Consider the following 22,666-nt stretch of genomic DNA (forward strand, 5'->3'; position numbering starts at 1 on the left):
TGCATTAGGATTTGGAAGATGGAGACATAATAGGCAGAGAAGGCAATTTAGTTCCACCCAAGATGATAGAGGCGCTGGTGTAAGTGAACATGTTGTGATCATGGAAGCAGACAGGGTGGCCGGTGAGAGCAGAGTTAGAGGCAGATGTCCAGTGTATTGAGAAAGAGTGCATGCTAGGGTGGGTGGGTTTTCATGTTTATCATTTGGTATTCATGACTGGATTTCATCTTCTTGAACATATACATTTATCTTCAAAAGATATATATTCTTCATGAAGTATTTGACATCAACATTGGGTAGAAAATAGTAGAGTCAGGTTATGGAGTTGAGGAGCAGGAGAGGAATGTTTTTTCAACCTGAAATGTCCTTAATCTTTTTAGGATGAAAAGCAGTTGTTCTGTCTCTTTTGCTCTCTAGATTTCACAAGGAACAAGGGCTTAGAGCTAAATGTTGATGAATTACTCTAGTGCCACTGAATTTTATCTCCTTGGCTTCCCTGGCTCTGAAGAACTACATCATATCCTTTTTGCTATATTCTTCTTTTTCTACTCGGTAACATTAATGGGAAACACGGTCATCGTCTTGATTGTCTGTGTGGATAAACGTCTGCAGTCCCCCATGTATTTCTTCCTCAGCCACCTCTCTGCCCTGGAGATCCTGGTCACAACCATAATCGTCCCTGTGATGCTTTGGGGATTGCTGCTCCCTGGGATGCAGATAATATCTTTGTCTGCCTGTGTTGTCCAGCTCTTCCTGTACCTTGCTGTGGGGACAACGGAGTTTGCATTACTTGGAGCAATGGCTGTGGACCGTTATGTGGCTGTCTGTAACCCTCTGAGGTACAACATCATTATGAACAGACACACCTGCAACTTTGTGGTTCTTGTGTCATGGGTGTTTGGGTTTCTTTTTCAAACCTGGCTGGTCTAAGTCATGTTTCAGCTTACTTACTGCAAATCAAATGTGGTGAACAATTTTTTCTGTGACCGAGGACAATTGCTCAAACTATCCTGCGATAATACTCTTTTCACGGAGTTTATCCTCTTCTTAATGGCTGTTTTTGTTCTCTTTGGTTCTTTGGTCCCTACAATTGTCTCCTACACCTACATCATCTCCACCATTTTCAAGATCCCATCATCCTCTGGCCGGAGGAAATCCTTCTCCACTTGTGCCTCCCACTTCACCTGTGTTGTGATTGGCTACGGCAGCTGCTTGTTTCTCTATGTGAAACCCAAGCAAACACAGGCAGCTGATTACAATCGGGTAGTTTCCCTGATGGTTTCAGTAGTAACTCCTTTCCTCAATCCTTTCATCTTCACCCTCTGGAATGATAAAGTCATAGAGGCCCTTTGGGATGGGGTGAAACGCTGCTGTCAACTATTCAGGAATTAGCCTTGCTCTGAGGTCTTTTACATGGTAAAGCACTTAGTATGGATTCTAGAATAATCTGAAAACAACTTGCTCATCTTTGAACTGCATCATAATTATTACCATTATCAAATAATTTGCACGCAACAAAAGACTTTTAAGTTACAGCTACGGTTTTTAATATGGTTAGTTGTTACTTGAAACTCAGTTTATTATTTTTAAGACATGTCTTGCTATCTAGCTATCTATCTACCTATCTATATCTGCCTTTCTTAAGATATGATGATTTCACAATTAAACTTTGAAAAACTAAATGTCAGAGATAGACTATCTATATAGTCTAGAAAATAGACTAGTGGTTGCTTAGGGCTGAGGGGAATGCAGACATAGGGTAGTGATAGCTAAGGGGTACAGGCTTTCTTTTTGAAATGGTGGTTGTAAATATCTATGAATATGCCAAAAATCATTGAACTATACATTTTCAATGAGTTAATTTTATGGAATGTGATTTATGTTTCAATAAAGCTATTGAAAATAGTATATTAGATCATGAAGAAGTATCGTGAAGAAAAGTGAAACAGGAATGAAAGGGAATATCTCTTGCGGGAGTGTTGAAATTTCAAATAAGGTTTTCAGGGAAGGATTGAGAGAGGGTAAGGTGGTGATACATTCGGAAACTTGTTAAAGAACATTCCAGGCATAGTGAGTAATAAGTGGGAGACCCTTGGGAAGGCATAGCAAAGATGCTGAAATGGAGTGTGCAAAGGAGAAAGCAATTGCAGTTAGAGTGGTAACTGGAATGCAGACCATGTAGAGCCTTGTGAGCCTTTTTCTTTTTCCAGGTATGCAAAAAGATAATATTATTTTATTATTTTCTTCTTCTTTTTATAATTATACTTTAAGCTAGGGTACATGTGCACAACGTGCAGGTTTGTTACATATGTATACATGTGCCACGTTGGTGTGCTGCACCCATTAACTCATCATTTATATTAGGTATTTCTCCTAATGCCATCCCTCCCCTCTCCCCACGCCCCATGACAGGCCCTGGTGTGTGATGTTCCCCACCTGGTGTCCAAGTGTTCTCGTTGTTCAATTCCCACCTATGAGTGAGAACATGTGGTGTTTGGTTTTCTGTCTTTGCGATAGTTTGCTCAGAATGATGGTTTCCAGCTTCATCCATGTCTCTACAAAGGACATGAACTCATCCTTTTTTATGGCTGCATAGTATTCCATGGTGTATATGTGCCACATTTTCTTAATCCAGTCTATCACTGATGGACATTTGGGTTGGTTCCAAGTCTTTGCTATTGTGAATAGTGCTGCAATAAACATACATGTTCATGTGTCTTTATAGTAGCATGATTTATAATCCTTTGGGTATATACCCAGTAATGGGATCACTGGGTTAAATGGTATTTCTAGTTCTAGATCCTTGAGGAATCGCCACAGTGAGCCTTTTAAGGATGTTTGCTCTTTCCAGAAGCACATTGGAAAACCATCACAGGGGGCTGAAGAAGAGTGACAGAATCTGTTTAATGTTTTAACAAGATCATCCTGGTTGCTGGATGAACAATACATGAAAGGACAATAAAGGGAGAAGGATGAAGGCCAGACGGAGATTGCATCAGTTAGATTTTGCTATACGAGAGATAACCAGAAAATTCCAGTGGTATACAGCGATAAGTTTTTATTTTCATGCTTAGAGTTTCAGCTGATCTAGGGTGGCTCTGCTGATCTCAGGTGGATTTGTTCATGAGTCTAAGGGTTGGATGGGGGTTGGCTGACCTAGGCTGGGCCCACATTTGAGGTCATGAAAAGTGTGCCTTTGATCTCATGTGGCTTGGCCACAACATTTTTAAGGCACCCTTCTCTGACTTGGGCAATTTTTTTTCCCATATTATAAATGAGTAAACAAGTTCTGAAAAATTAAGTGGCTTGCCTACATTAAGCTTCTAGCAAATTGAAAAGCTACTTCTTGGATGAAGATCTCAACTTCAAATCCTCCACAAAATGCTTCTCCTAATTTCTAATGCCATTGAGATACATAAAGGAATGTTATTTAATATGTGCAAGAATTTTTTGAGATAGGTATTACTACCCCATTTTATCAGTAAGGAAACTAAGACCAAGAAAGGGTAAGAAAACTATACTGATTCACACAGCATATTAGAAGCAAAATCAAAACTCAAATTCAATGGTTTGCTATATTTTCATTGCCTTTTTTTTTAAAGCATGCCACTGCTATCTAATAATGATCACATTTATCTAAGCTTGCAAAGATCCAGGAACTCTCACAATGATGAACTTAAACCAAAGCCCACGTATTCCCTATCTACTCCCCACTCCCACCCCAGGCCATTGGGCTCCTTTTAGAACCTGCACAGAAGTGTCTCCTAATCTTGGGGGAAATTTAAACTATCTACTAAAGAAATCACTAGATGTCTACATTTCCTGATCTTAAAAGTTTGCAGTTATTCTGTCATGAAATAGGAAGTGAAGCAAATATAGTTCTCTCTTCTCAAAACAGAAGGATTAGGATTTCCTTTCTGTTGTCTGAGTTCTGGGGCTTGCCTTTGGCTAGAGTTCTGTTGATTTTTTTCTCCTCCTAGACTCAGCCTTTCTTCCCTTCTCAACGGTAGCACTTATCCTTTCCCAACACAGTCAGAGAACTTGTATCTCCACCGGCTACTAATATAATTGCAATTTCCACCCCATTTCAAACACAAATTACTTCTGGTAATTCCCTTCAAGCAAGTTCTGACACATGATGTGTTATCTCATTTTTAAAAATTGTAAGTGGCCATGCTAAGGAGCCAAAAATGATGAAACCTAGGAATGCAGAAACAGAACTTAGTGTTGTAATAAAAAATACGATTTACAACAATCTTGTTTGGTATACATATAATAATATGTACAATCATTTCTGTGGTACATTGTTATTAGACACAAAATGGTATGCACTGTACTTAGGTGACTATTATTTCCATCATTTTTATACATGGTATTCCTTATGGTTTAATTATTCTTACTCAAAACACACAAGGCGTCTGTTTTCTCTTTCTCATGCATCAAGCAGGGTATATAGCTGATGTCTTGTGAGTGTAGAGAACAGCCAGGGTACTCCAAGACTTTTCTTCCTCTTTCTTGCCTTTCTTCCACTGTGGCCAAATGAACTCCCTGTTTCCTGTCTCAGGTGATTTCCATTTGACCCTGATGTTCCCTTTCTACTATGTGCTTATTCCTTGCCCCCGGCCAATGTTTCCTTGAGCAGCCCTTCTCTTTTTCTACTGCTTCGTCGGCTGGACTAGTTCTAGAGCAATGTGATGCCAACCAGTGCCAGGCTCCTTGGGGTCAGTAGGCTGTGCCTGGTATCAGGCTTTCTCCAGAACTGAAGGGACAAATATATTGTGATTATTGTTGCCTAAGAGACTATCCAAAATTTTTAAAATGTACTCAACAAATACAGCCAGGTACTCAAAACCTTCAGAGCAAAGGAAGCATGCTTACCTAAATTTTGGTTACAAAGGAGTTAAATATGTTATAATGGAGTTTCAGAAATATGACAAAGGAATTTTTAGCTTAAGTGTCTCTTCAGGGCTTTGCTGAAGAACAGAAATCTAGTGTGTTTGGTTCCCTTGGCTGTCTGGTTTTCTTCAAAGGGGTCTCCAAGAAGGTTCCTACCTGCCCAGACCTCTCTCCATTCCCATAAACAATGCTGCTGTCCGTGCTGCTCCAAGCTCAGCATTAGGAGCCCTCCCCAAGGCCCAGCCTTCGTTCAGCCTGAGGAGAGCCTCTGCTACCCTAGCTTGTGGAGTTAGGAGGGGCATGTGAATGGGGTTCCCTTGAGAACAGAGATGAAGTCACAGGAGCTATGTTTATCCCTCTTCCACCATGGTAATCCCTAAATAATGTTTATGATTGCTCACTCTACAGTTACTCCCTAGTAGTATGGTATGTACTCTGAGGCTGAAATAAAACAAACCCTGTCAACAGACTAGGCCTTTTTGATCAGTCAGAAATGTTCAGTACTACAGAAGCAGACCTTATCTCTATACCAACTGAATTGTTTCCATAAAACTGATCCTGTCTCCTGGAGATGGCTAGCATCCAGTCCCCCAGTGCAGAAGAAAGAAGCTCAGTTTCTCAAATGGGCAAGGACCGCTACTGGTAGACAGATAGGTAAGTAAAAGAATCATTGGCCAGACGACCTGTATGGATTCAAAAAGAGTTGCAAGTATAGTTCTTGTCACAGGGAACTGTGATCATTTGGCATTCTTCTCACAGATCCTGCGGTAGCTGATGTCACATGATGCAGCATCAAATGTCTTTGTTAGGCCAATGGTCGCACAGTTGAAATTCTGATTCTGATTGGTAACACTAAATGAGAGAACAAAACAAAACAAACAAACAAAAAAACAAAGCATGGTGATGGCCCATCATTTTAGCCCAGCCTCTTCCTGATTCCAGAGTGAGAGTCTTGCAGGAGTTTTGCCTGGAGGGGCAGCAGACTACCGGGCCCACACACGTCTCCATCTGGGCAGCCTCCTTTTTAGCTCAGATCCCTTTCCTAATCCAGCTCCGCAAATGCAGCTCTAAACCCACCCTTTCCTGTCAGCTCTCCTGTGAGCTTGTATGGATTCACAGTCTTGGACTAACTAACTCACTCTGGCGTTCGGTTAGAAGCATCTCATGGGCTGTCTCTTCTTCCAAAAGTACTGTTTAGGACAGTATGTGTGTTCACAGCAGGAGGACAGGAAGGAAAAGGAGAGAGGTTGTGCATCCCTTTCCAGACCATAGTGGCTTCAGAAAAACTTGATGGAGGTATTTGTTGGCTCTCCCACCTCTTTTTCTGTCATTCAGTCTGTTTCAGTCTGACTGAAAAGACTCTGGTTTCAGAGAAATGTCATGTGTTTTGGACTAGCTTTATGATATTTAACACATTTCTAAGCTTTTCTTGTCCTCAGTTCAACTGTCTGTGAAATGGGGAGTGATAAAAGCTTTTCGTGTAGCATCATGGGGAATATTTCAGGAAACAACATATGCAAAGTGTTTAGCATAGTGCTGGCGTTAGCAGACACTGAATAAATATCAGTTTCCTCCTCTCTGTAGGGAAGCCCAGTTACAGGCTGGGGGACTGATTTGACCTCTGTCTGAATCACTATTTTTGTATAAACACTGGGAAAATTATTGGTGTTCTCACCAATCCTAATCTCCATGGAACAATTCACAGAAGATAGCTCTTGGGGGTCAGAAGTTGATAGCTTTAAGACACAGACAAGTTGCTTATAATAACCTTTCTTTAGATAAAGAAGGCACATCTGGGGAAACTTGTAAGTACTTTGTAATAAAATGTGATCTGTGGGTTAAAAGACGAAGCCCTTTTGATCAGTCAGAAATGCTAGTGTTATAGAAATAGATCTCATCTCTACACCAACTGGGTTGCCTCCATAAAACTGACCCTGTCTCCTAGAGATGGCTAGCATCCAGTCTAGACTCATATCTAGTCTGTTTGAAGTCAAGAGACTAAGCTTTTTTGATCAGTCAGAAATGCTCAGTGCTATAGAAACTAGCATCTAGAGAGCTACAAGATACATCAAATGAATGCTATGTAGGTGGATTTGTTTGGCTCTTGATTTGAATAAAATAATTTGCTATATGAATACTCTTCTCTCTCCTTATGAAAGTTTGATCTCTTTCATAAGAAAACGTTTACTAAAATGTGTCTCAGGGAATAGATGGGTTGGAAGAAAGGAGAACAGCAGAACAGAGTCAAGTGTCAGTGTTTGAGCTATTCCAGCGTGAACCCACCAATCTCAGGTTTGGTCTTTTGAAGCAAACCAAGATCCCTTGGAAACTGTGGGATGTTCACATACTTGCCATTGAACACAGAGTTGTTGATCCAACGCCACCTTTTCTCTTCACGGTGGTAAATTAAGCCAATAAAATACTTCTCAGCATCAGTTATGTCCTGAAGAAACTTCTAGAAATTAAAAAAAATTTCAACAGTGAGTCTTTTAATGATGCCTCTCTTAAGCCAATGTGACCATGATTATATCTGATCCTGGGAATAAGGAAGGCTGGTAGGGAACTCTGAGACCGGCTATAGCTGGGACTCACCACTAACCCTAGAGAAGTCATTGTCAAGATTCACAGGGAATCTGGAAAGCCTGAGGTCTTGTTAAAACACAGACTTCTGGGCTCCTGGTTAAGTAGGTCTAGTGAAGGGAACCAATAATTTACTTTTCTACAAAATGCCCAGGTGATACTGATGTTTCTGTCCAGGGACCACACTGTGAGAATGAAGGGGAAGGGGTACTGTACAATCTAAAACAGGGTCATTTAAAAAAATATGTCATGCTTCTATCCATAGGATTGTTTTTGTTGCCAGAAATTTTGTATGCTAAGTGAGGCTGAATCAAGTGCTAACAAAATGTGTTTCTATATATTGAGTACTTAGGGAAAGAAAATGGTGAGATTTAAAAGTGTATTGCTTTTAAAAGTGTAATCCAAGAAGAAATAAGCAAGTGCTTGTTGAATATTTGCTGATTTGACACTAGTCCTAGACATCTTTGTTCTGTAATTAATTGGTAAGTTACAAATCATTTCAGCCAGAAGTGTTTCCTATACTTGTCACATACCTCCCATAATCAGTGGGTATCCAAGTCTTATTCTTTACATCCCCATGGCTATTTCCTTAGTTTCTCGCTTTTCAATGTTCTCCTTTTCTGAAATATCTTATTTCATTACTTTTTAATTAATTACTGAATGTTCTCATTCACTAAACATCTCTCAAGTGTCTATTATATGCCATGCATTGTATTAGGCTGAGGATATGGAAACAAATATATTTCTCCTCAAAGAAATTATGATCAAGAGGGTTGGCAAACTACAGCCAGTGGGCCAAATCCAGACTTCATCCTGTTTTGGTAAATGTTTTATTGGAATGCACCCATGCCCATTGTTTACACATTATCTACGGCTGCTTTCAAGTTACAACAGCAGAGACCAATGCCCTGAAAAGCTTAAAATGTATATTATCTGACTCTTTTTAGAAAAGTTTTCTGACCCATGGTCTAAAACCAGAATCCTTAATGCTGAACTCTCATGCTGGAAGCCATGGATGGTTTCCCAGGAAAACTATGAAACCACTGGAATGTTATGAAAAATATTTTGCGTATGTAATGTTTCTGGGAAGGGGTACATAGATTTTATCACCATTTTAAAAAAGTCAGTGGTCCCATCATGTTTGAAGAACCACAGATTTAATGAGGGAAGACAACCAACTTAACTAGCATAATGAGGTATCTCAGGTGTAGTACTAGGAAATTATATCCTGGATCTGGAAGAGGCAGAAAGGAGGAAGTGATCATTCTACATAGATCTGAAGTTTTTCTAGAATGATAGATGAGGTGATACATGAGATGAATTTTAGGAGATAGTTAAGTTTGTCAGACAAACTGTCGGGGAGAGTATGGGCTTCCTGGAAGAAAGCATGGATTATTGGCAGGTGGGGAAGCAGCCTGGAGCACTTGAGGAACTAAGAGATGCTCAGCGTAGTTAGTGCAGAGGTGGCAGGGAGGTGGTTTGAAGAGACAAGGCTGGAGCAAAGGCAGAGGCGGCACTGTGCAAGGCCTGATATGATGTAAGGTACATGGATGTGCTTTGGTCAAGGAACAGCCTGAGGTGGACATCCAGGCCAAAGTGACTCAGCGAGTTTAGGGAGCAGGCATATATATATACTTGTTATATAACCTATTTGTGTAAGCTCATGCTTAGCTCAGAGTCACTATTGTTTGAAAAAGGTATAATTGACCTGCCGATGCTGTGCACGCAGCTTGGCTCGGTTCAACGTGTCTTGACATGGTACAGGCTCTGGTGCCCAGAGAAAGAGAGAGAGAATCAAGGCTGTCCATCTTGCAGACTGATAGAGGGCAGCCAGGATATGGCTCAGCATGCATTCATGCCCAGAGGGTGAAAGAGTTAAGCTGCTGACCCTGAATGCTAAGGGAGAGCCGGCTGCGCAGCTGTGCATGGGAGCGGCTGGAGCACGCAGCTGAGGCAGACAGACAGAGAGTATGAGAAAGCTGCTGATGAAAGAGCTGCTGAATAAAACTACATTTCACCTGCGTATGGCCCCCCGAGTCATCTTTAGCTATCTGCCACCCAGCCACTCCCCTAGGACCTTAGCATGGGCTGGAACCTGACCCTGAGTGTGACATTCGGTGTGGTCATGAATCTGACATATGCCATGCTAGGACAACTGGTGTTTAACCCACTTTAATTTGGAAAATGGTACAGTTTAGAGCCTTAGATGTCAGTTCTGAGGGGGATAGCTAGAAAGAGTGCAAAACTGGAGGCAAGGAATGGATTAGAAGAATTCTGAAGAAATCTAGGTGAGAACTGAACTATTTGTTGTCGGCATAGAGAGAAAAGGACTTGTTTAACAAATAATTGAGGAGGAAAAGAGAAGGTAGAGTCCCAGAAAACTCTTAAGCCTTCAATCTTGGGTGACATGAGTAATCACCAGTATTTGGAATGCAACAGGAAGAGTGCGGGGGGGGGGGTGTTGAATATAATTGACTCAGTTTTGAACATAGTGAGTTTGTGGGCCTCTTGAAACATCGAAGTGGAATTTGGTATACTTGTTGGGAGGAGAAGGATGAGCTGGAGATACAGACTTGAGAGTCACCAGGAAACCATTGGCATGATGACCTTTGTCTTTTTCTTTCCCTTTTTTTTTTTTTTTTTTTTTTGAGACAGAGCCTTGCTCTGTTGCCCAGGCTGGAGTGTAGTGGCACAGTCATGGCTCACTGCAGCCTCCACCACCTGGGTTCGAGCAATTCTTGTGCCTCAGCCACTTAAGTAGCTGGGATTTCAGGCATGCACCACCTCACCTGGCTAATTTTTAGTAGAGACATGGTTTCACCATGTTGGCCAGGCTAGTAGTGATGACCTTTTTCATCACCAAGGAAAAGGTACATGGATGTGCTTTGGTCAAGCAAATTGGGATCCACAAAACTTAATGGGTGTGGCAGACTTGTCACACTTGCTTCTTCCCGTTGCCTTCCCTCCTTTCCTCTTTTCATTCCCCTGTCTTGCTCCTGTTTTTCTACCTTAAGACATTTTCCCTTGCTACCTGGGTACTTAGCCCTAGAGGGTTTGTAGCATCCAGATCCCTTGGTCATCTATTACCAAGATTCAGAAAGGAGATCTTCTTACAAATTCTTCTAAATCACAGGAGGACTTTTTAGAGGAGGAATAAAGGGATAGAAGTGAGAGAAGCAAGAGTATAGTGTATGTAGCACAGATTAGAGTATGGGTTTTGGAGTCAGAGAGATCTGAATTCAATTCCATGTTCTGTTATTTGACCTTGGGCAAATTACTTTTCTGTGCCCTAGTTGCCATTTATAAAATGTGGATAATAATACATCCTCATGATTATTATCATGATCATCAACTGCAAATTCAGTTCTATGACCTGATTCTTACTTTTTCACTTTACTAATTTTGTCAATTCACGTCTTCCTTGTTTACTATGCAGACTGGGATGGTACATTGACATCACATCTATAAGGTATTCTTTTTGTTGTTAAACAACTTTTATACACATCGTCTCATTTGGTCATTTGCTTCACTTTAAATATCTTGGCCTATCCCCAGGATATCAGCTAATTACAGTGCCCTGTAGAAAAGACCACAAGGTGCGAATTTCTGTGGTTAAATGAAACTGAAAAACATGCTGCTTCACTGCTACTAAGAAGCGTCTCCTAACCTCCAGTCCATAATAAATAGCTTCAGTTTTTCAGCCAGCCACCTCTCCATTCCTCACTTCATCCCATCCCCACTCCCCCGAGTTTCCACCCCATCCCACCCACTGAGGCTGTGTGGAGTGTGTGGCTTTACTGTACCATTCCAGTGTCCTCACCAGTTTCTCTGGCGTGTTGACAATTGCCAATGTGGATCCTTTTCCTTTGCAAAAGTCCCTGCTTTCATTCCAAGGTGATTCAGAAGTGGATAAGAAAAAACATCTTGCTTGATAAAATTCCCAGTCTTTGGGGCAGACTGAAGAGGTCCAAGAAAGGAGAGTATAAGTTTACTGGTTTGGGTTATAAATCCTGGAACTAAGTCATGAAACAGTGATACATATTTTTGTTTTGTTTTAACAATTATATTGGTAAAAATTATTCTCCATCCAGGAAGAAATTCCACCCAGTCTAGTCTGGTTCCTTGACAATAATATAAGGAGAATAAGGAGAAGAGCACAGTGGCTGAATAAAGTTTCCATTAGTCATCCCCTTACAGGAACACCAAATTTGATGACTATCTACACACAACAAAGCACATATACATACATGAGAACAAAAAATCAGATGAACACTCAGTACCTGGATAGCTGAAAGAGGCACTGCAGAGGGTAGGACAGAGTCTTGAATTGCTGATACCACTCCCACACTATCCTTGCTGCAGTGACAGCATGACATGGTAAAGTCTATGTGCATGGGAGAGGGAGTGTGCAGGGATTGTGAGACTTTACATTGGACTCAGTGCTGCCCTGTCACAGTGGAGGGCAAAATGGACCAAACTCAGCTGATACCCACCCATGGAGGAAGCATTTAGATGAGCGCTAGCCGGAGGGGAATAACCCATCCCAGTGGTTGAAACCTGAGTTCTGGCAAGCCTCGCCACTGTGAGCTGAATTACTTTGGGGCCCTAAATAAACATGAAAGGTAGACTATGCCACAAGGACTGCAACTCCTAGGCAAGTCCTTGTGCTGAGCTGGGCTTTGAGCCAGTGGAATTAGGGGGCACCTACCGAGATGCCAGCCAGGGTGGCCAAGGGAATGCTTGTGCCATTGCTCTCCCAACCCCAAGCAGCACAACTTGCAGCTCCAAAAGAGACCCTTTCTTTCTGCTTGAGGAGAGGAGAGGGAAGAGTAAAGAGTACTTTCTCTTGCATCTTGGATGCAAGCTACAGTAGAATAGGGCACTAGTCAGAGTTGTGAGGTCCCCATTCCAAACCCTAGTTCCTGAAAGACATTTGTAGAGACACCCAGACATACCCTGGGCCAAAAGTGAATCCTCTGTCTTGAAGATAAGTACACAGTCCTGACAGGATCCCTTACCTGCTGATGAAAGAATTCTTGGGCCCTGAATAACAAGCAGCAATACCTAGGTGGTATGTTATGGGCCTTGGGTGAGACTGAGATGTCTTGGGCTTCAGATGAAACCCAGCACATTCTTCTACTTGAGAAAAGAAGAGAGAAAAGTAAAGAGGGCTTTGTTTTGCACCTTATGTAACAGACTGGCCACAGAGAAGTAAAGGTCAGCTCTTGGGGTCCAAGATTCTAGGCCTTGACTCTTGGATAGCATTTCTGGACCTGCCCTGAGACAGATAGGAGCACACAGACATAAAGGGTAGGTTCTAGACCTGGCAGCATTCGTGACAAGCTGACCAAAGAGCCCTTGTGCCTTAAACAAAAATCAGTGGTAGTCTGGCAGTGACCCTGTGGGCCTGTGATGGTAGTGGTCATAGGGTGAAGCTCCTCTGCCTGCAGAAAGGGGAGGGAAGAGTGGAAAGAACTATGTCTCATGATTCGAGTTTCAGCTCAGCCACAGGAGGACAGAACACCAGGCAGATTTGTAAGGTTTTTGACTCCAGTCCCTGGTTCTAAGACAGCATCTCTGGACCTATTTAGGGCCTGGTGGAACTCACTGCCCTGAAGAGGAGGTCACACGCTTGGCTGGCTTCACCATATGCTGATTATAGAGCCCTAGGACCTTGACAAAACATAAGCAGTAGCCAGGTAGTGGTTACAGTGGGCCTTGAGTGAGATTCAGTGCTGTGCTGGCTTTAGGTCTGACCCAATGCAGTCCCAGTGGTGGTGGGCACAGGGATGCTTGTGTCACTCCACTCCCAAGTCTGGGCAGCTTAGCGCAGAGAAAGAGATTCTGTTTGGAGAAAGTAAGGAAAAAGAATAAGAGTCTCTGTCTGGTAATCCAGATAAATCTTTCAGATCTTATCCAAGACCAACCAGGTGGGTACCTCTACGAGTCTGCAAGACCCACAGCATTACTGAGCTTGGGATGTCCCCCATGCAGATAGAGCTTAGGTCACAACACCCAAGTCCTTTTGAATTCCTGGAAAGCCTTCCCAAGAAGGACGGGTGTAAACCCAGACCATGAAGACTACAATAGATACCTAAGTTTTCTACGTCCAGACACTGATGAACATCCACAAGTATCAAGGCCATTCAGGAAAACATGACCTCACCAGTTGAGGTAAATAAGACACCAGGGACCAATCCTGGAGAAACAGAAATATGTGACCTTTTAGACAGAGAATCCAAAATACCTTTGTTGAGGAAACTCAAAGAAATTCAAGATAACACAGAGAAGAAATTCAGAATTCTATCAGATAAACTAAGAGATAGAAATAATTAAAAAGGATTAAGCAGAAATTCTGGAGTTGAAAAATGAAATTCACATACTGAGGAATGCATCAGAGTATATTAATAACAGAATCAGAGGGGTCACAGAAGTCAGAGGAGACAAAAGAAAAAAGAATAAGAAACAATGAAGCACACTTGTAAGGTCTAAAAAATAGCCTCAAAAGGGCAAATGTAAGAGTTGCTGGCCTTAAAGAGGAAGTAGAGCAATAGATAGGGGTAGAAAGTTTATTCCAAGGGATAATAACAGAGAACTTCCCAAACCTAGAGAAGGATATCAATATCCAAGTACAAGAAGGTTATAGGACACCAAGTAGATTTAAGCCAAAGAAGACTACCTTAAGGCACTTAATAATCAAACCCCCAAAGTTCAAGGATAATGAAAGGATCCTAAAAGCAGCAAGAGAAAAGAAGCAAATAATGTACAATGGAGCTCCAATATGTCTGGTAGCAGACCCACAACGTTACTGGGCTTGGGATGTCCCCCAAGTGGAAATCTTATAGGCCAGGAGAGAGTGGCATGGCATATTTAAGTTGCTGAAGGAAAAAACCCTTTACCTTAGAATAGCATATCTGATGAAAATATCCTTCAAACATGAAGGGGAAATAAAGACTTTCCCAGACAAATAAAAGCTGAGGGATTTAATCAATAGCACATCAGTCCTATAAGAAGTGCTAAAAATAGCTCTTTAATCTGAAAGTAAAGGACATTAATGAGCAATAAGAAATCATCTGAATATACAGAATTCACTGATTATAGTAGGTACATGGAAAAACACAATATCATAACAGTGTAACTGTGGTATGTAAAGTACTCTTATCTTAAGTAGAATGGCTAAAAGATGAACCAATAAAAATGATAACTACAACAACTTTTCAAGACATAGACAGTAAAAACAAAGTTATAAATAGAAACAACAGAAAGTTAAAAAGTGGGAGACAAAGTTAAAATGTAGAGTTTTTATTAATTTTCTTTTTTTGCTTACTTGTTTGTTAATGCAAGCAGAGTTAAGTTGTTATCAGCTTACAATAATGGGCTATAAGATAGTATTTGCAAGCCTCATAGTAACCTTGAATCAAAAAATATACAGTAGATATATGAAAAACAAAAAGCAGGAAATTAAATCATACCACCAGAGAAAATCACCTTCTCTAAAAGGAAGACAGGAAGGAAAGAAAGAAGGAAGGGAAGACCAAAAAACAACCAGAAAACAAATAACAAAGTGGCAGAAGTAAGTGCTTACTTATTAATAATAATATTGAATGTAAATGGATTAAACTTTCCAATCAAAGTACATAGAGTGGCCGAATGGATGAAAAAACAAGACCTAATGATCTATTTTCCACAAGAAAGACACTCCACTCCACCTATAAAGACACATACAGACTAAAAATGAAGGGATAAAAAGAGATATTCCATCCCAACGGAAACCAAAAAGGAGCAACAGTAGCTATACTTACCTCAGACAAAATAGATCTTGAGACAAAAACTATAAGAAGACATAAAGAAGGTCACTATATAATGATAAAGGGGTCAATTCAGCAAGAGAATATAACAATTGTAAATATGTATGCACCCAATACTGGCACACCCAGATATGTAAGGCAAAAATTATTAGAGCTAAAGAAATAGATAGCCTCCATTGCAATAAGAGCTGGAGAGTTTAACACTCCGCTTTCAGCATTGGACTGATCTTTCAGATGGAAAATCAACAAAGTAACATTGGACTTAATCTATGCTATAGACCAAATGAACATAATAGATATTTATAGAACACTGTATTCATCAGCTACAGAATACACATTCTTTTCTTCAGCATATGGATCATTCTCAATGATAGACCATATATTAGGTAACAAAACAAGCCTTAAAACATTCAAAAAATTGAAATAATATTAAGCATCTTCTCTGACCACAATGGAATTAAATAGAAGTCAGTAACAAGGGAAGTTTGGAAACTGCACAAATACAGGGAAATTAAACAATATGCTCCTGGATGACCAATCAGTCAATAAAGAAATTAAGAAAGGAATTGAAAAACTTCTTGAAACAAATGATAATGAAAACACAACATATCGAAACTTGTAGGATATTAAGATGGAAGTTTATACCTATAAGAGCCTGCATAAAAAAAAACAAGAAAAAAGAAAAACTTCAAACCAAAAACCTGATGACAAATCTTAAAGAACTAAAAAAGCAAGCACAAATTAAACCCAAAATTAGTAGAACATAAGAAATAATAAAGATCAAAGCAGAAACAAATTGAAATGAAGAAAACAATACAAAACATCAATGCAACAAAAGTCGGCTTTTTGAAAAGATAAACAAAATCAGTAAACCTTTAGCCAGACCAAAAAAAAAAAAAAAAAGAAAAAGAGATGACCCAAATTAATTAAATCAGAGATGAAAAAGGAGACATTACAATGGATGGCACAGAAATTCAAAGAATCGTTAGTGACTACTATGAGCAACTGTATGCCAATAAATTGGAAAATCTAGAAGAAATGGGCAAATTCCTAGACACATACAACCTACCAAGATTAAACCACAAAGAAATCCAAAACCTGAACAGATCAATAACAAGTAATGAGATGAAAGCCATGATAAAAACTCTCCCAATAAAGAAAAGCCCAGGATCCAATGGCTTCACTGCTGAATTCTGCCAAGTATTTAAAGAAGAACTAATATCAATCCTACTCAAACTGTTCTGAAAAATAGAGAAAGAGGGAATACTTCGAAATTTATTCTATGAAGCCTACATTACCCCGATACCAAAACCAGACTAAGACACATCAAAAAATAAAACTACAGGCAAATATACCAATCAATATTGATGCAAAACACCTCAAAATACTAGCAAGCTGAATTCAACAACGTATTAAAAAGATCATTCATCACGACCAAGTGAGATTTATCCCAGGAATGCAAGGATGGTTCAACATATGCAACTTAATCAATGTAATACATTATATCAACAGAATGAAGAACAAAAACCATACGATCATTTCAATTGGTGCTGATAAATTATTTGATAAAAGTCAACATCCCTTCATGATTAAAACTCTCAAAAAACAGGGTATTGAAGGAACATCCCTCAACAAAATAAAAGCCATATATGACACACCTACAGCCAGCATATATTGAATGGGGAAAAAATGAAAGCCTTTCCTGTAAGATCTGGAATATGGCAAGGCTGCACACGCTTTCATCACTCTTTTTCAACATAGTGCTGGAAGGCTTAGCTAGAGCAGTCAGACAAGAGAAAGAAATAAAGGGCATCCAATTGGAAAGGATGAAGTCAAATTATCTTTGTTTGCAGATGATATGACCTTATACTTGTAAAAACCTAAAGATTCCACCAAAAAACTGTTAGAACTGATAAACAAATTCAATAAAGCTCCAGGATACAAAATCAACAGACAAAAATTAGTAGCATTTCTATATGCCAACAGTGAACACTCTGAAAAGAAATTAAGAGACTAATCCCATTTATAATAGCTACAAATACAATAAAATATCTAGGAATTAATTTAGCCAAAGAAGTGAAAGATCTATACAATGAAAACTATAAAACATGGACAAAAGAAATTGACAAAGACACCAAAAAATAGAAAAATATTCCATGTTCGTGGATTGGAAGAATCAATATTGTTAAAATGTCCACTCTACTCAAAGCAATCTACAGATTTAATGCAATCTTTGTCAATAACCCAATGACATTATTCACAGAAATAGAAAAAATTATCCTATAATGTACATGGAACCACAGAAGACCCAGACTGTCCAAAGCTATCCTAAGCAAAAAGATAACAAAACTGGAGGAATCACATTACCTGATTTCAAATTATACTACAGAGCTTTAGTTACCAAAATGCCATGGTACTGGCATAACAACAGACATATAGACCAGAACAGAAGAGAGAACCCATAAATAATTCCCTACATATATAGTGAACTCATTGTTGACAATGGTACCATGAACATGCATTGAGGAAGGGACAGTGTCTTCAATAAATGGTTCTGGGACACTGGATATTCATATGCAGAAGAATGAAAGGAGACCCTTATCTCTTGACTTATACAAAAACCAAATCAAAATGGATTAAACACTGAAATCTAAAATCTCAAGCTATGAAAATACAAGAAAACTTTGGGAAACTCTGTAGGACATTGAAGTGAGCAAAGATTTCTTGAGTAATATCCCACAAGCACAGGCAACCAAAAGAAAAATAGATAAATGAGATCATATTAACTTAAAAAAGCTTCTGCCCAGCAAAGGAAACAATCAACAAAGTGAAGAGACAATCCACAGAATGGAAGAAAATGTTTGAAAACCACCCATTTGACAAGGTATTAATAACCAGAATATATAAGGAGCCCAAACAACTGTATAGGAAAAAAAAATCTAATAATCTAGTTAAAACTGGGCAAAAGATCTGAATAGACATTTCTCTAAAGAAGTTGTGCAAATGGCAAATAGAAATATAAAAAGGTGCTCAACACCATTCCTCATTATAGAATTTCAAATCAAAACTACCGTGAGATATCATCTCAACCCAGTTAAAATGGCTTTTATCCAAAAGGCAGGCAATACCAATGCTGGAAAGGATTTGGAGAAAAGAGAACTCTCATACACTGTTGGTGGGAATGTAAACTAGTACAACTATGGAGAAGAGTTTGGAAGTTCCTCAAAAAACTGTAAATAGAGCTACCACATGGCCCAGCAATTACACTCCTAAGTATAGGCCCAAAAGAAAGGAAATCAGTATATTGAAGAGACATCTGCACTCCCGTTTTTATCGCAACACTATTCACAATAGCCAAGATTTGGAAACAACCTAAGTGTCCATCAACAGATGAATGGATAAAGAAATGTGGTACATATACACGATGGAGTACTGTTCATCCATAAAAAAATCAGATCCTGTCATTTGCAACAACATGAATGGAACTGGAGGTCATTATGTTACACGAAATAAGCTGGGCAGAGAAAGACAAACTTCACATGTTTTCACTTACTTGCAGGAGCTAAAATTTGAAACAATTGAACTCATGGAGATAGAGCATAGAAGGATGGTTACCAGGGGCTGGGAAGGGTAGTTGGTGGGGAGGTATGGGGGAGAAGTGGGGCTTTAATGGGTACTAAAAAATAGAAAGAATAAATAAGATCTAGTATTTGCTGGCACAACAGGGTGACTATAGTCAAACATAATTTAATTGCAGATTTAAACATAACTAACAGTATAACTGGATTGTTTGTAATACAAAAGATAAATGCTTGAGGTGATGGATACTCCATTTACCCTGATATAATTATTACATATTGCATGCCTTTATCAATATATATCATGTAACTCATGAATATATATACCTACTATGTACTGAGAAAATTATAAAAGCCAAAATAATATATACAAAGAGAATGAACTGGAAGGTCTTTATGGTCCCTTTGAGCAAAAAAATTCCATAAGAATAAAGACTATGGGAGAAATCTCTAAGAATTCAGTGCATGAGAACCTAGGGGATGGAGAATAGGTTGTAACCATGCACTTTACCTGTTCCATAGCTCCTTGTGGTAATGAAGCTGTTGGGACTTGGGGAACTGCTCCCAAAAATCTGTGAGACTGAAGTGAAAAGAAAACCTGAAGGTTATGGTATGATGAATACAGCACAGAAACAACAACATCAGAGTATGGGGTGTGTGACTCTCAATCATGGAGATGACAAGAAGTTCTTGGCCACTCTGAGCTAGAACATTTCAAATAATTTCTTTCTTTGAGCCTTCCATCTAACTACTATCATTATTTGTCATGCTCAACACCCAAATCCTATTTCATGTCTCCTTTTTTTGATGTAGCCATAGGCATCAAATCCTGAGAAAAAGAACAGAAGAAAGGAAAAGTAATGGAGGAATTTACTATCAGAGAGAAACTCTCACACACCTATCATATATAAACCTTTGACAGAGTTTTCTCCAAAGGACTGTTGGGAGTACTTCTTGCCCAGGTTCCACACAGCATCTTTGCTGTTCTTGCTATTTCTGGTGTCCCAGATTCAATATGAAAATTCATAATCCTGGGCAACTCTGGGACTCTTTTCTCATCAGCACTGTATTAGCTCTAAGGATTGAAGCTAATTGGAACAAAATTTCAGGGCCAAGGGGATATTAGCAGACAAGGAAGCAGGTGAACTTTAGGGAGATTTTCTATAAGCAGGGAAGGGTCCATTCATTTCTAGAAATCCACATAGGGGCCTCATTTTCCTGGGAACACTGGCTGTCTGAGCAGGCAGCTGCAGTGGCTTCAGAGGCTGGTCAAACATCTAATCGGGGTGCCAGTTATTTGTCCGTTGTGGTTGAAGACCACTTTACTCTGACATCAAATTAGTTACTTACAATTATCTTAATGAAACAAATTGGCATTCACTTTTTATTTCAGTGCCCCGTTTATAGACTCTAAGATGTAATAGCCTGGTTTTCATCAGAAACTACTTTGAGATTATAACTTAAGGACTCAATAAATATTTTATGAGTATTTTCTCCATACAGCTCACTGTATTGGGTTGCCTCTGTTGATACTAAGATAAATGAGAAATGGTCTTCTCCTAACGATGTCAGTAGTAATAGGTGTCTTAAGAGGAAGTGAGAGGATGTTGTTGGGAAAGGCTTCAGGAGGAAGCTGGTTTAATAGGGAGAGGAGAACCATGGTCCACTCATCTCTCTATCTCCCATAGCTACTGGCTATTAAGCACTTTCACATTCTATTACAATGATTAGATATAAATCATCCCCATATCCAGGAGAAAAGCTGAGGATCAGAAATTTCCCTCAGTCTGCTCTTGGTTTTCTCATATGTAAAAGAAAGGGATTAATTAGAAGATCTTTATGGACCCTTTCTACCAAAGAATTTCTTGGGAAAGAAGGCTGTGTGGAAGGTCTCTAGGAATTCAGCATAGAAGTAGCAGGAGGATGGGGAGAAGATTTACCACCATGCAGATTACCTGTTCCATAGCTCCTGGTGGTGGTGAAACCATCGTTACTTTTGTTAAAAATCTGTGGGACTGAAAAGAAAATCAGCTGTTGGCTCAGCCCCAAATGTGACTGCACAATGAATATGACAAACAAGTATCACCACAGGGACTGCTAGGGTACTGTGACTATTAGTGGGAAATACTGAACTCTCTGACTCAGTGAAGTTGCGTAAATGTGGTTTTGTGACTACGTTCCCTTATTCATATTTCTGTCCTGCTGTCTAACATGATAGGAATTGCACCTTCAGATTGCATCATGAGGAAGACACCTCTTAGCTAACTACTGCCTCCCCTCACATTTCCTTCCTCATTTATTTTCCCTAGTGGCTTCTGGGGCTGGAGAAGATTCTAGTTTCTGATTGCAGTAAAATCCTTTCATAGGAGGCTTATTTTACTAGGCATTTGGATGAATTAATTTATATGTATACAAAGAGAAATTTCTTTCTCAGTTAAATCCTGTTACATTATACTTCAGCTCTTACCATGGCCTTATCATTGGGTTGAACTGGAGCTGTATTTTTAGATTTTGCCAACAATAACAAGCGCTGCCAAGTACTTCAGCTGAGATCACCCAACTAATACTCTACTAGCAAAAGCTTTGCGTGGCGTTCTAACCATCAGAGACTGGTAAGTTCTATATCTCCAAGGTAGACCAAGGAGCCTGGCTCACTGTGTGTGCTGGGGAGTGAGAAAGGCATTGCCAATTGACCTCAGGTTGGGTCAGTTAGTCTCAGGTGGAAAGACTTGGATATGTAACCCTTACACACAACCATGCATTCTGAGAGAAGAATCAATGAGCAAGACAACATGAAGTTTGGGGCAAGAGGTTGCTCAAATACTCACAATAAAGTAGGAATAAGGTCATTCCAACAACTTTAAGCACCACCACAATAAGCCCAGAGATGATCATGTGCCAGTTCATGATGAAGGAGCTGCAGGGGCCTGTGAAGATTAGAGCACAGCAGCATCAGAATTCGGGAACAAGGCTGCTTTTCAGTAGGACATATCCCAGCCTCTCGCTCAGAGTACCCAAAGCAAGGCAGGCTTGGAAGACAGGCATGACATTGACAGGTACCAGGAGGTGACCCAGCATGGGCCCCGAACACAGAAAGAACCATGTATTGATTGGAGCCTTGGAACTTGGCATACTGCCTCTCCTTCACTCATTCCCTACTCCAGGCCTCAGCCTTGCCCTATTTGTAGCCTCCTAAATTCTGTCTAATAATTAAACCCTCTCCTGTATTTTGAGAACCCTTATCCTTGTAATGACCCTTGTTCCCAAGGACCTTAGTTTGTAGCCTTCACCATACTGACTTAAGTTGTCAGAAGCCTCAATCTTCCAAATACCAGGGGTAGGTGACAGACAGGACAGGCATCCCTGAAGGTCTTGGAATTGGTCAACAGTCCATGCACCCAAGACAGACAGACAGACTCACCTCTTTCTCCCTGGAAGGCTAGGCTTGCTTGCAGGTGGGGGTCTTCCTGGTGGCCTAATGCTTGGTGTGGCAGGCAGGGGCTCCGTCTCCTGAGAATATGCTCCTTTTGCCCAAGCAACGTTCTTCCTTCTTCACAGTCTCTGTCTTGGTAGCATCCCCGAGAAATACCTCTTCCTGTTCAGTGGGGTTCTTGGCAAAGGGAGCAGGCGGGGCAAAGAAGGGAAGAGAGTCTCTAGCCTGAGTGGTGGCAAGAGCAAACTTCCTGCCAGGGGAGTTCTAATGCAGAGGAACATTTTAAGGACAATTTGGAAAACAAAATACCTCAACACAGATTCACCCTTCCTCTGTGTTTAAATCTCCTTGAAAGACATTGGGAAGAGAAA

The 22,666-nt window shown here is 40.1% G+C and overlaps 2 protein-coding genes across 4 annotated transcripts; one reads left to right on the forward strand and one right to left on the reverse strand.

The window, feature by feature from the left end:
* The first annotated feature begins 447 nt into the window (after positions 1 to 447).
* LOC129041357 (olfactory receptor 9A4-like) lies at positions 448 to 1,392 on the forward strand. The gene is given in 1 exon segment (XM_054496875.1): positions 448 to 1,392. A coding segment is annotated over 1 exon segment (945 nt).
* Positions 1,393 to 2,885: 1,493 nt separating this feature from the next.
* CLEC5A (C-type lectin domain containing 5A) lies at positions 2,886 to 22,451 on the reverse strand. Of its 3 annotated transcripts, none has more exons than XM_054496876.1 (7): positions 22,284 to 22,451; positions 21,691 to 21,789; positions 20,818 to 20,877; positions 19,374 to 19,442; positions 11,297 to 11,433; positions 7,245 to 7,351; positions 2,886 to 5,748 (listed from the first exon to the last, which is right to left on the reverse strand). In XM_054496876.1, exons 2-7 carry the CDS (start codon positions 21,767 to 21,769, stop codon positions 5,634 to 5,636), a joined length of 567 nt encoding a protein of 188 aa, XP_054352851.1. In that variant the 5' UTR covers positions 21,770 to 21,789; positions 22,284 to 22,451; the 3' UTR covers positions 2,886 to 5,633. The 3 variants fall into 3 exon arrangements, with proteins under 3 accessions (XP_054352851.1, XP_054352852.1, XP_054352853.1); XM_054496878.2 differs by having other exon boundaries at positions 2,939 to 4,759; positions 22,284 to 22,409; XM_054496877.1 differs by lacking the exon at positions 19,374 to 19,442.
* Between the last annotated feature and the right edge of the window lie 215 nt (positions 22,452 to 22,666).

The sequence above is a fragment of the Pongo pygmaeus genome, chromosome 6 (assembly GCF_028885625.2).
Source record: "Pongo pygmaeus isolate AG05252 chromosome 6, NHGRI_mPonPyg2-v2.0_pri, whole genome shotgun sequence".
NCBI classification, from domain to species: Eukaryota; Metazoa; Chordata; class Mammalia; order Primates; family Hominidae; genus Pongo; species Pongo pygmaeus.

Excerpts from the sequence above, each read along its gene's own strand:
- CLEC5A (XM_054496876.1), bottom strand. The coding sequence starts at position 21,769 with ATGAACTGGCACATGATCATCTCTGGGCTTATTGTGGTGGTGCTTAAA. Across the intron at positions 7,352-11,296 it reads TCAACACGCCAGAGAAACTG|AAGTTTCTTCAGGACATAAC; the intron begins GTGAGGACACTG and ends TTTAATTTCTAG. Across the intron at positions 5,749-7,244 it reads AACTCTGTGTTCAATGGCAA|TGTTACCAATCAGAATCAGA; the intron begins GTATGTGAACAT and ends TCTCTCATTTAG.